This window comes from Oryctolagus cuniculus, chromosome X (assembly GCF_051225735.1).
Source record: "Oryctolagus cuniculus isolate XC-2025 breed Fujian yellow rabbit chromosome X, ASM5122573v1, whole genome shotgun sequence".
Lineage (NCBI taxonomy): Eukaryota > Metazoa > Chordata > Mammalia > Lagomorpha > Leporidae > Oryctolagus > Oryctolagus cuniculus.
The window spans coordinates 81,213,129-81,226,666 of NC_142888.1; the positions used below are offsets into that span (position 1 = coordinate 81,213,129).

The 13,538-nt window shown below is 42.2% G+C and overlaps 1 protein-coding gene across 1 annotated transcript in view; it reads left to right on the top strand.

The window, feature by feature from the left end:
* The window catches only part of TRPC5 (transient receptor potential cation channel subfamily C member 5), a 324,015-nt gene that overhangs the window by 278,781 nt on the left and 31,696 nt on the right, over positions 1 to 13,538 (top strand). Inside the window, 1 exon segment of the mRNA NM_001082779.1 lies at positions 3,352 to 3,547. Within this exon segment, the coding sequence (NP_001076248.1) occupies positions 3,352 to 3,547 (196 nt within the window).

Sequence of the window (13,538 nt, forward strand, 5' to 3'; positions counted from 1 at the left end):
CATAGAATGGTACCGCCCATTCATACATTCCTTGGTTGTGTACTTCTGTCACCTTTTATACAAGCATTTATTCAGCAACTCCTATGTCTCAGGCAATAAAGCTACTGAACTTCCTCAAGAAGTCCATAGTCTAATGGTTAATGCAAGTAAACATTTGGAATCACTTCTATCCTTAATGTATATTATATGCCAAGAACTGTACTGAGTCCTGTATATTGCAGTTTGTTATGTGGTGGAATAAGGTGGGTAAGTGTGTTGGTGCCAGAGTCCAAAGAATTGAGGATGGATCCCACCCCTGCCATTTCCTGCCTGTGTGACCACTCTGTATCTCAGTTTCTTGCCTGAAAAAAAAAAGAATAATAATAGTAGAGTTACAATCAAATACTATACAGATGTTGCTCAACTAAGGATGTGGTTACATCCTGATAAATCTATATCATTAAGCTGCAATGGCATTTTTTTTTTTTATTTTTTATTTTTGACAGGCAGAGTGGACAGTGAGAGAGAGAGACAGAGAGAAAGGTCTTCCTTTGCCGTTGGTTCACCCTCCAATGGCCGCCGCGGCCGGCGCGCTGCGGCCGGCGCACCGCGCTGATCCGATGGCAGGAGCCAGGAGCCAGGTGCTTTTCCTGGTCTCCCATGGGGTGCAGGGCCCAAGCACCTGGGCCATCCTCCACTGCACTCCCTGGCCACAGCAGAGGGCTGGCCTGGAAGAGGGGCAACCGGGACAGAATCCGGCGCCCCGACCGGGACTAGAACCCGGTGTGCCGGCGCCGCTAGGCGGAGGATTAGCCTACTGAGCCGCGGCGCCGGCCTGCAATGGCATTTTATACAACTAACCAACTAAACATCCCAGCTTAGCATTACAGAACACTATGGAGTGTCAGTGGTTGTCCCTTATGATCCTGGGAATGATTGGGAGCTACAGCTTGCTGTGTTGCCCAACTTCACAAAAGAGGATCTTACTACATATTGCCATCCTGGGAAAAGAGCCAAATTTAAAATGTGGATTAGCATTGCTACTTAACAGGTATCCCTTCCATACCATTGAAAAGTTAAAGTCATAAGTCTAAGCTTCGTAACTCAGGGACCATCTGTAATATATGCAAAACACGTAGCATGATTCTTGGCATATAGTAAGAACACAATGCTAACAATCAGTATTTTGCCTACCAATAATCATTTTTGAAATGAGGAATCTTGAATTTTAAAGAGGCTATGTAACTTCCTTAAGGTCATACATTTAATCTGTGAAAGGGTCTAAAGTTTGCTCTCAGCTATCGCCCCCCTCCCCCACATTTGCAATGTGATATGTGCCTTTATGGAATAAGGCTAGGGTACTGTGTAGCACAAAAGAGGAGTATCTGAGCCAAGTTTGTAGAAAAGGACTTAGAACAGACTTCTAGAGAAGATAGGGCTTCAGATAAGCTTTAAAGACTGAGCAGAAATGGAGAGAGGACAGACACCGAGGCTAGAGGTCAGGGACAGGGTGAGTGCATTCCATACAGAAATAGAAGTCTGTTAAAGGTATAATGAATTAAGAAATAACAGTCTAAAGAATAGCAGAATGGATAAGGACGAGACCAAAGCACTAACCATGCCTTTGTTTCATTTGTGCTATTAAAACACAATTTGTGAAATACAGGCTGATGTTACTGCTTTCTACAAGTAGCTGGTTCACCATCCAGTTCTTTTTTGCTGGTCTGAATTAGGCCCAGAGTGTTAAAACTTCCCTATACCCTTTCTACCTTTAAGAAGATCAATTCTCCATCTCAAAGGTTAGATTGTCATCAAATGTTTAGAAAACTACAGTTCCTATTTCCATTCTATAATACACCTCTCCGCCTTGTGATCTGTTTAACAATGTATTTCAGTATATCCAAGTTCCCCGCAACCACCTGGTATGGATTTGTCTTCCATACATTTAATATAAGTCTTCTTGAATCTTTGTATTGTCTATGCTCCTTCTTGAGATAACCAATTTCATATGTTTACTCCATGCTAAATAGAAATGGATTGAGTTTTTTCTGAAATCTCTTTTAAAAATAAAAAAATATATATATTTCTGAAGTATTAGGATTCCAGAGTTTGGTCAATAAGGTTTCCCATTTCTTTTTTTTTTTACTTTTATTTAGTAAATATAAATTTCCAAAGTACAATTTATGGATTACAATGGCTTTCGCCCCCCCATAACTTCCCTACCACTCGCACCCCTCCCATCTCCCGCTCCCTCTCCCATTCCATTCACATCAAGATTCATTTTTAATTATCTTTATATACAGAAGATCGATTTAGTATATATTAAGTAAAGATTTCATCAGTTTCCCATTTCTGGTATAATTTTATTATGGACCTTGCCACCAAGTATGCCCCCCCCCACTAGGTGGTGAGAGCTTCCTACATATGTCTCACCAGAATATCCCTGTCCACCTCATGTGTCAGTCCTCCATTTCACCTGGGTGTGCCTTTTCCCTGGTGAGCAGATTGTATTGTGACATTGTGTGCCACAAGGCAAAAGAAACCCCAAACACCAAAAGCATATCACTACAAAGTTTGAGAACTCAAAGAGAAAATAATTTGTGAAGCCATGTAATGTAGACTAATGCAATGGTTTGGAATGTCAGACAGACCTGGAATTGAATTCTGGCTCACTTGCTGGCCAGGTGTCCTTGGGTACATCATTCAATCTCTGAATCTGTTTCCTCATTAGTAACAACAAAATTTTATAAGGACCATAATAACATATATGTAGAAGTACCTTACATGCTTATATATAGTAAATTCTCAGTAACATTTAGTTAATATATCATTGACAATGATCTATATGAAGTGTTAATTTGTGAGTGAGTCCTCAAGTCTCTTCACTAAACTTAGCACCATCTGGGCCCTATGAGAGCCACAAAAGAAGTATCAGAAATACTAACTCTCATATTCACTCAGTTAGCAAGTGAAAGAGCTCCAATTTTAATTCAGTGCAATCGAATCCAAGCACCATCTTAACCATTGATTTTACCACCAATGAGAAAGATGGTAAATCACACAATCTGAGAATAAAGATAAAGTTTGGTGCAGGAAGTAGCCCTTGAAATAAGCCTTGAAAATTGTATGCTATGCATAGGCTAAAAGAGAGATGGTATTCCCAGTAAAAGAGAAAAGCATGTGATATAATAGTGAAAATAAACAAAGTGAGGAGGCTGGTTTGTGTTTTGAAGGAGAGCACAACATGTGAGATCATCAGCCCATCTGTTGCAAAGCCAGCAGTCCCCTTCTTAAGCAGATCAGGTCACATTTGCTTTCTCTTTTCTTGCACTTCCTAGAGAATTAACTAGCTTGGTCTTTGAATTCTTTTAGGCTCTTCGAAACCCTGCAGTCACTCTTCTGGTCTGTATTCGGCCTTTTAAACCTTTACGTCACCAATGTGAAAGCCAGACACGAGTTCACTGAATTTGTGGGAGCTACCATGTTTGGAACATACAATGTCATCTCCCTGGTGGTGCTGCTGAACATGCTGATTGCAATGATGAACAATTCCTACCAGCTTATTGCCGTGAGTAGCTTTGCTTCACAAGGGTGCTTACTTTGGTTTTAGGAGGGGCGTTATTGAGCATAGAACCCATTGGAAGCTCAGTAAAAGAGTCTGTCTGTCCCATTTTATGTAAATTTAGATGAACTTTCCCAGTTGTTAGACTGGATTTCTTTTCAAGGCAGATCAGTTTAGACTCTTAGTTTATTGAATCTCAATAATCTAGAATACATGGTTCTGGTTCACAAGACTTTCTGGCTACCTGCTAAAACTTGTTAAATCTCTGATCCATTTTCTGGTTTTTTTTTCCTCCTCATATAAAGTAAATTTAAATAAAATTTTAATAGTCACAAAATCATTAAAATTGAAGTGGTAAATAATTCTTAACAATTTAATAAAGATTTAGAACAAAGTTTGACAAAACACTGTGTTTGCAGCAGAACTGGTATACACAGGCATTTCTCTGTTTTTGTTTTTTGATTTAAAAAAAGTGTAGCTACCATATATAAGGTTTGTGTCTGGATTATTTTACTCAATGTGATATCCTCCAGTTCTAACCATTTTGACGCCAATGAGCCAATGATAATGTTTTCTTGATTCAGTAAGGAAAATTATAGAAGCCTGAACACAACTTGGCTGCAAAATGTCACCTCCAAAATCTCCAGGGCGGATTTAGCTCATATAGTTTTGTAGGAAGGAGAGCCCTCTTTCCATCTTCACTGCGAACATCTCCCTCTCCAAACTGAGAACCCATTGAAATGGATGACCTTGTCAGAGACAATGGCTATTTTTTTTTATCACGCATATATAAGTAAGTGCACTCCACTGTGAGATGCTCATAAGTAGAGTTCATTGCTGAATGTTTTTGACCATCATGTGACCATTTGGATCATCAGCAGTGTTTATTACCCTAGACTATAAATGATGAAGGTGTAGAATGTGTGATCAGTTCAGGCCTTGCCTGGGGTTTTGGGTGCCAAGTTAATATCTAACATCCACTTATTTAATTTATTTATTTTTAGAATTTTAAAAGTTTAAGCTGATATACAAAAATTAAACAGATTTGTGAGGTACAATGTGATATTTAGTACACATATACTTTGTTTAAATGTCCTAGCAGGATAAACATATCTATCTCCTCAAACATTTAAAATTTCTTTGTGTTGAAAACATTCAAAATCCTGTGATCCAGGTTTTTTTAAGAAATATAAAATATGTTATCATTATCTATAGTCACCCTACTGTGCAATAGAACAGCAGAACTTCTTACTTCAATCTAATGATAACTTTCAGTTTTGGGGCCAGCGCCCTGGCTCACTTGGTTAATCCTCCTCCTGTGGCACCGGCATCCCATATGGGTACCGAGTTCTAGTCCCGGTTGTTCCTCTTCCAGTCCAGCTTTCTGCTGTGGCCCGGGAGGGCAGTGGAGGATGGCCCAGGTGCTTGGGCCCTGCATCCGCATGGGAGACCAGGAGGAAGTACCCGGCTCCTGGCTTCGGATTGGCACAGCGCCGGCTGTGGTGGCCATTTGGGGGGTAAATCAATGGAAGGAAGACCTTTCTCTCTCTCTCTCACTGTCTGTATCTATATCTGTCAAATAAACAAAAAACTTTTCAGTTTTTATAATCTCCCTATCATTTCTAGAAAGGGAGTATTAGCAAAAGGGTTTTGGTTCTCAAGGTTTTCCTGTTTAGTTGGGTATCAGTGAATTTGGGTGTTTAGTTTATGTTAGGATGCTTACTCACCCCCTATGCATCTGTCTGTTGTTGAAAGGTTTTGCACAAAACACAAAAGATCTGAGTATTGTCTTCCTTCCTACATATATTTCTCAGATTTGGCTAAGTGATAAGTCACTTAGCCTATAGGAAAGAAGTTGAAATTATTTGTTACATATACATGCATATGTATATATACAGGTGTACAGACATACATACATGCACATGTGTTGTCTATATTCTCCCCTCTCAGTCCCTCCTTCCCTGTCACTCAACCAAAACTAGACCAAGAACTATGAATGACTTATGCTCACCTCTAGTCCATTTCCAGAAAGGAACAGAGGCTAGTATGGAGTATCAGGGTTGATTTTTCCACCCCCTATGCCTGGCATCCTACTCTCCACCCTGCCCAGTTGGCAATATTCATGCTAAGGCCTTTGTAGTTTTCTCACTGAGTGTCTGGCAGCTGAATGTACCAAGTGAAAGTAGAAAGGAGAAAGATTTTCTTGTCACCTAATGCAGGGCTATAGTGTTTCCCACTGAGCTCAGTGACATTTTCTAGGAAGGGTGGCAATCAAACTCCAGCTATCCCCTCACCAATGCTAGTGTTAGGTTTTGTTTCAGTGCCACCTAGCACTGCATCCAAAAAAACACCTTGGCTTGGAAGGGAGCCTAGGGTATCTATACCATCTCATATATTTGGAGTCATAATCAATCTATTCTGAATACTACTTGCTACTTTGAGATCCCCTGGGAATGTGTTTTTACCATTTGGAAATGAATGCAGTGGGATCCTGATATTAGACAACCTGACTCTAAAAATATGTGGATCTGCTTAAGTAGTGAAGATTGGATTTAATTATGTTTGCCATATCTCTATTTATGTAGTGAACAGTTTTCAGATTGACCTTGATATGGTGTGTGTATTGGGGGTGGGGTGGGGTGGGGTATGTTATAAAATGGGAAACCACTGAAGACAAATTTTTCTGACTTACAAAAGTATCACAGTTTGACTCAGTCTAGGCAGAGACTCAGTTATTAACATGCCTCACTGTGAAGCTATTCAGTGAACATTGTAGGAAACAGATGAAAAACACTGTGAAGGGCTGAGCTCTTTCTCAATGCTGAATGCGGGGTTCAGAGCTGCTGGTGGTGTGGCTCTATGTTTGGGTAACAATTTGGATTTCTAGGCCAGAGGAGGCTACACTTCAGTGATGCGGAGTTATCCTCGAGATACCGTGAAGCAGGCATCACTCCACATCATGTGCTTTGTGGTCTCAGCTGGCATCAGCAGATAAAGCTGGCCATATTGCATATTATTATTTGTTACTTGCAATTAGCAGTGATTTACTCCTCCCTTTATCATTGGATCTCCTTCAAGTTGTGAATTACCCCTTGTGACACTCCTTTCAGCAAAGCCACCTTCCCACTGCTATTCCTCATTAATGTGCAAAAGTTCTAAGAAGCAAAGCCACTCTTGATGCCATTTTAATCACATTCACCCACTACAAAATACTATGTGGATGAGATACATCAGTCTCGTTAAGTTCATTTACCTTAGGCTCTAAGGTAAATATGTGGCCCCGGCTCACAAAGGATATCGCTATTGTCTGAGGTTGGTGCTCACACAACATGATGCCCATAATGAAGTGTAATAAGGCCTCCTTCAGCAACTTAATAAAAACTCTTGGTTTCTTTGGCTGTTGTGGAATGTTCACTCTAACTCTGAGAACTGGTCAACAGCATGAGCTCACAGAGCCACAGCTGCTGGGTGGATTGGGGAGAGTCCAAATACATAGGATTGGTTGTCTCCCTTAGGGTGGCAGCATTTGGAGGCCCTGATGATAGATGGGCTTTCCCACTTTGGAAGACAGCCATGCAGATGAAGACATTCATCCAAACAAACCTGGCACTGCAGAGGCATCAGGAAAGGCTAGAGAGGGCTGTTGCACATCATCAAAATGCCAAGGGCTGCAAATGGTCTCCCCACCCACCCCTGTCACCTGTGGCCAACCTCAGACTCACAATGTGCAGAGAAAACAGGAACATCTCATATAGTATGCCATCATCTTTAACCCTCTGTCTAGGATGGATTATCAACTGCTATGAACCAGTAAGACTACCCAGTTGTTAAAATATTGAAATACTTTCACAGCAGCTGGCAAATACCTACCACTCCAACTGTTTCCTCTGCAACATCCTCAGATCTCCCACAATCCAACAAGTAAGGGAAACATCTAGAATAGACCCTGCACCAGTAACTGTAGCTGGCATACATTCTAGTTGGTTTCTGAAGTGGTCTAAGTATCACTGTAGTGGAAAGAACTCTAAAATGCTCCACCCAGATTTCCTACCCTAATCATCAGGACGGTGTATATGATGAGATATCGGGATTGTGATCATCTTACATTACATGGCCAAAGGGATTTTGCAGATGTAATTAAGGTTACTAATCAGAGAGACTATCCAGGTGAGCCTCATCTAATCACACCAGTCATTTAAAAGAAGCATTTTCTCCAACTGATAGCAGAAGAGGGTATCAGATATATCAAGCACAGGGAAGATTTGATGTGCCATTGCTGGCTTTGAGAAGGAGGGGGCCATGTGGTATAAAATGGAGGCAGCCTGTAGGAGGCAAGAGTGGCCCTCAGCTGACAGCCTACAAGGAAGTAGAGAAATGGCTCCTGTAACCACTTGGAAATGAACTCTCTGTAAACAACTAAAGTGGACTTGAAAGCAGATTGTTTTCCAGAGCCTCCAGATGATGAGAGCTCTGCCGCGCTGATGCCTCGATTTCAATCTTGTGAATGTCAGCATGACTAGAGCAGAGTAAACAAAGGGGAGAGAAGTTGGAGATAAGGCCAGGGAGGTAATAGGGTCTAATTGTAAGGACTACTTTGGCTTCTACTCTGAAAATAATGGGAAATTAGGGGAGGGTTTTGAGCAGAAGAGGCATATGACTAAGATTGCTGTGTCTGATTGAATGGACTAAAGTGTGGTAGGGGCAAAGACAGAGACCAAAATTAGGAGATGATTGCATTGTCCTGGACAATAGCAAATAAGTGGCTTGGGGGACTTAGACCTGGGTGGTCATGATGAGGGTGATGAGAATTAATCAGATTTTGAAAATAATTCAAAGCTAAATACAATTTGCTGAAGGATCAAATGGGATATGAGCAAAGGAGAGGAATCAAAGATGGCAGCAAGGATTTTTGGCCTCAACAACTGGAAAGGTGGAGTTGCCTGTTACTGAGATGGGAATGAATGGGAAAGAAGCAGAGTTGAGGGGTAGGCAGATAGCAAGTGTAGAGTTTAGGGCATGTGGAGTTGGAAATGCCTATTAGATATCTAATTGGAGACACTGAGGAAATGGTGGTCAACCAATCTAGAGGAGAGGTCCAGGCTGCAAAAAGAGATGTGAGAGTTGCCAGCATATTCATGGTATCCTCATGGGACTAAATGAATTCACTGAGGGAGTAAGTGTGGATAGAAAATGGAAAAGACCTGAAAATGAGGCCTGGGGCACTTTGGCATTGGGAGGTTGGAAAAATGAGGATCTATTACACTCAAAGTATCTGAGAGAAACAACCAGAGAGATGTGAGAAAAACAGGATAATGTACTATATTCCCAGTATGCTGCTGAGCTCATATGTTAGTAAGTGGGAAAGTCTGGATTTGAATTGAGGTAGTGTAATCCCATGACCCACATACGAATGACTACACTGTCATATCAACCTATACCTTGAGGGCAAGAAGCACCTGGGATGCACCATACTATAAAGGCCCTAACACACCTTGTTTCTTTTCCCAGTCATATCACGACTCTGCACCATCAAGTCCCTTTGTCTTAGTAATTCTGGTGATAAGAGCTTTCATTATTAACCTGAGAGGACAAAGGGTCCACTATCTGCCCTAACTTCTTCCAGGTTGGGAACTACTGCCAGTTCATCCAATCTATTTGTGCCTGCTTCATAGTTCCCCAGAGCTGTTTCTTTGGAAAAAGAGAACAAAGTGTAAATTGACACCTTTCAGTCCCATTGAACATTCCAAACCATGGAGGTTATAGTAAATCTAAGGAATACTGGCCTCTTCCCAGGTGAAGGGGTTGCTTAATTCAAGGTGTAGGAATTTTATGACATTGGAACAGAATCATTTCTTTTTTTTAAATTTTTATTTAATGAATATAAATTTCCAAAGTACAGCTTATGGATTACAATGGATTCCCCCCCCATAACTTCCCTCCCACCTGCAACCCTCCCCTTTTCCGCTCCCTCTCCCCTTCCATTCACATCAAAATTCATTTTTAATTCTCTTTATATACAGAAGATCAATTTAGCATATATTAAGTAAAGATTTCAACAGTTTGCACCCACATAGAAACACAAAGTGAAAAATACTGTTTGAGTACTAGTTATAGCATTAAATCACAATGTACAGCACATTAAGGACAGAGATCCTACATGAGGAGTAAGTGCACAGTGACTCCTGTTGTTGACTTAACAAATTGACACTCTTGTTTATGGCATCAGTAATCACCCAAGGCTCTTGTCATGAGTTGCCACGGCTATGGAAGCCTTTTGAGTTCACCGACTCTGATCATATTTAGAAAAGGTCATAGTCAAAGTGGAAGTTCTCTCCTCCCTTCAGAGAAAGGTACCTCCTTCTTTGATCTTACTCACGGAGATCTTTCATGTAGGTTTGTTTGGTTGTTGTTGTTGTTTTTGTGTGTGTGTGTGTTTTTTGTTTTTTGTTTTTTGTTTTTGCCAGAGTGTTTTGGCTTTCCATGCCTGAAATACTCTTATGGGCTTTTCAGCCGGATCCGCATGCCTTAAGGGCTGATGGAACTGAATCATTTCAAATTTTAATAACCCACTTCCCTATGGGATGCCCTTAAGAAATCCAGATATTGATTATCAACTCAACTATGCTTTTCCCTGCATTCCATAGTTTGGAATCTGATCAGGGATCACTACAGTTTACTAAGGAGAAAACAAACATTTGAGACCACTGAGCATCTGTGTTTCCCATGTGGGTGGCAGATGACTGAGCACTGGGGCCATCACCTGCTGCCTGCCCGGGCACATTAGCGGGGAGCTGGACTGGAAGTAGAACGCCAGGACTGGAGCGGGTGCCTGTGTGGGATGTCGGCATTGCAGGTGACAGCTGAACCTGCTGCACCACAACGCCGGCCCCCAGTAACAAAATCTTAAACGACCTCCATTGGGCCTGTGTTAAGGTCACTAGGGGATGGTATAACATGGAAGAAGCACCAGGGGCCGGTGCTGTGGTGTAGGAGGTGAGGTGAACCAGCAGATGGAAGACCTCTCTTTCTCTGCCTCTCCTTCTCTCTGTGTGTGTGTATCTCTTTCAAATAAATAAACAAATTTAAAAATAAAAAGAAGAAGAAGCACCAAGGCAGAGAACTGGAGGCAGATCCTGTGCCGCGCAAAGCTCTGGAACGCAGACCGCTTTTTGGCATCAGACTGGATTAATTTTCATTCCCCACCTGACCGTATTTTGGGTTCAAAAAAATAAAACCACCAAAAAAATACCAGTGAGGACAGTTTAACCGTGTCCCCCTCCCTTAAGCAATGTGCAACCTGCTGATAAATCCCATTTCAGGAAACAACTTGCATTTTCTGGGAGGTTTTGTAGAAGACCCAAGGTCTAGGTGCTTGTGAATGGTATAAAGACAAAGACACAGCCTATGCCTTTAAGGAGCTTGGCATCCGGTTTAAAGGGAGAAATCCAACCTGGGTAAAATTACAATAGCACTACTAGCGTGAGTATAGGAGCACTGATTACAGAATGCATAGGCTCAAGAGTAGTCACACTACTTAGATTTGCAAACTAAACTGCTGCTTAGTGTGGCTCTGGGCAATTTCATCTTTCTGCCTCATTTGACTTCTCTGTGAGATGGGGATAATAAGTAAGCTTTTCATCTGTTGCTTACTCTCATCTGTGTTCTCTGCCCATTTGCTGTATCAAGGGAACTATATTTCTCCTAAGCCGCTGCCCTTTGGTTTCTGGGAGTCTTAAAGTAGAAGGAAGGAGGAAACTAGGATACTTCCTCCCCATCCCCGACCTCACTTTTTGTGGTGCCTCAAGCAGCAGCTGTGTCTCCTCCCTGGTGCACCTCCAACTCTCAGCAGGCATCCGGCCCTTCCCTCCTTGGCTCCAGCTTTTCCAAGCAGTTCCATCTTGGCTCTAGCTACTGCAGGGAGCCCCAGTTTCTGGACTCTGGTAAAGATACATCTTCCTGTTGTCCTCAAACTCTAGGGATAAGAGGAGCTTCCCGTTGTTGCTTCTCTTTGAGTTGCCTCACTACCCCCTGTTTAGCTTCTCAGCTGGTAAATCATCCATTTAATCCCTGAGGTAAATCATCTAGATTTGAATGACTGAGAGTGATTTTTGTTTTGTTTTTTTTTTTTAAGCTACACCCCAAAGAGTATCTGTCTGATTGGACTGTTGTGAGGGAGTTTTAAAAAGCACACAGTGAACTGGACCTTGAAGGAAGGGCCAAGAATGGAAAGGCAGAAAAGTAGGGGAGGGGATCAGATCTCACTACTGGCAAAGAAATAGCTGGCACACCAGCAGGGATTGGGTGTTCCTGGGGGCATGAAGACTGTAGGGGCTGGCTTCACTCCTTTCTGCCCATATCCTTTGATCCCTCAAAAAACTATCTTCTCCAGTGGGAATGAAACCCTTCCTGGCCACCTCCCCAGGGAATATGCTCTGGCCCCAGGAAGGAGGGAAAGAAGTCGCATGGCTAGGAGCTGCCTGATGAGGTCCCAAGGCTGCCTGGAGAAGAGTAGTAAAAGCAGATGAGGTCTGTTTCTGTGGCTTCCCTCGGCCCCATTCTGGGTCCTCGTACTACTGTCTACCTGTTTCAGCACAGCACCTGGGCTAAACTGCCTAACTTGGATAATACCCATGCCTCCAGCTTAGGTTCAAGCTGAGCTCTTTCACAGTTCCCTAAGTCTTAGAGAAATCAATAATAAGACTATTGTGAGCAAGCATATCTGGCATGTAGACAAGCCTTCATTAAAGGGCAAGCACTGAACTAAGTGATTTCTGTTATCATCAGAACTACTATGAATACCATTTTTGAGAACTTTTTCAGACACTACAAAAAGCACGTTCTAAAAAGATTTATTTATTTATTATTTGAAAGTGTGATATAGTGTGATATAGAGAGAGAATGGAAAAGCGAGAGAGAGAAAGAGAAAGAGAGAGAGAGATACCTTCTATCCACTGGTTCACTCCCCAGATGACCACAATAGCCAGAGCTGGGCCAAGCCAAAACCAGGAGCCAAAAACTCCATCCAGGCCTCTCGGATGGCAGGGACTCAAGCACTTGGGCCATCTTCTGACGCTTTCCCAGGCGCACTATCAGGAAGCTGGATCAGAAGCAGAGCAGTGGGGACTTGAATCAGTGCTCTGATACAGGATACTGCTGAAACAAGCAGCGGTTTAACCTGCTGTGCCACAACACTGGGTATTTTATTTAAAGATTTATTTATTTATTTCAAAGGAAGAGTGACACACACAGAGAGAGAAACACACAGACACAAACATATACAGATCTTACATTTACTGATTCATTCTCCAAATGCCCACAAGAGCCAAGTGTGGGACAGGCCAAACCCAGGAGGCAGGAACTCCATGTGGGTCTCCCACGTGGGTGTCAGGGACTCAAGTGCTCGAGCCATCTTCTGCTGCCTTCCAGATACATTAGCAGGGAGCTGGATCAGAAACATGGAGTAGTCAGGACATGAACCAGACTCTGATATGGGATGCAGGTATCCAAAGGAGCAGCTTAACCCACTGTGCCACAGTGCCTGCCCATGCACAAAATCACTTTTATTGCATATTATCTTCTTAAAATTTACAATAACCTTATTAAGTAGGTATCATTATTAATTCTATTTTATAGGTGGAGAGATTGAGGCAGAAATTAATGTGATTTGCCAACAACACACTCTTAATAAGTTCTGTCTGATCCAAATTAACTATGATACTGCACCTCCTTTCCCATCTGCATCTCAACACACCTCTGCATCTGACCCTCACCCAACCTTCGAGTTTCACAGCTTCAACTTTCTATCTGGTTGACTGACTCACTGATGGTTTCCTGGGTTCTCAGCAGAGGGGTTGTCTAAGGAGCCTTTCTGGTGGTTCTGGAGGCTAAGTGCCTTATTTCCTAAGCAAAGAAATGCACACACACTCGCTCTCTTGTTCTCCTTTAGTGTGTCTACCGCCCCCCGATTTCGAACATCTGGTTTCTTCTCAACTCTGCC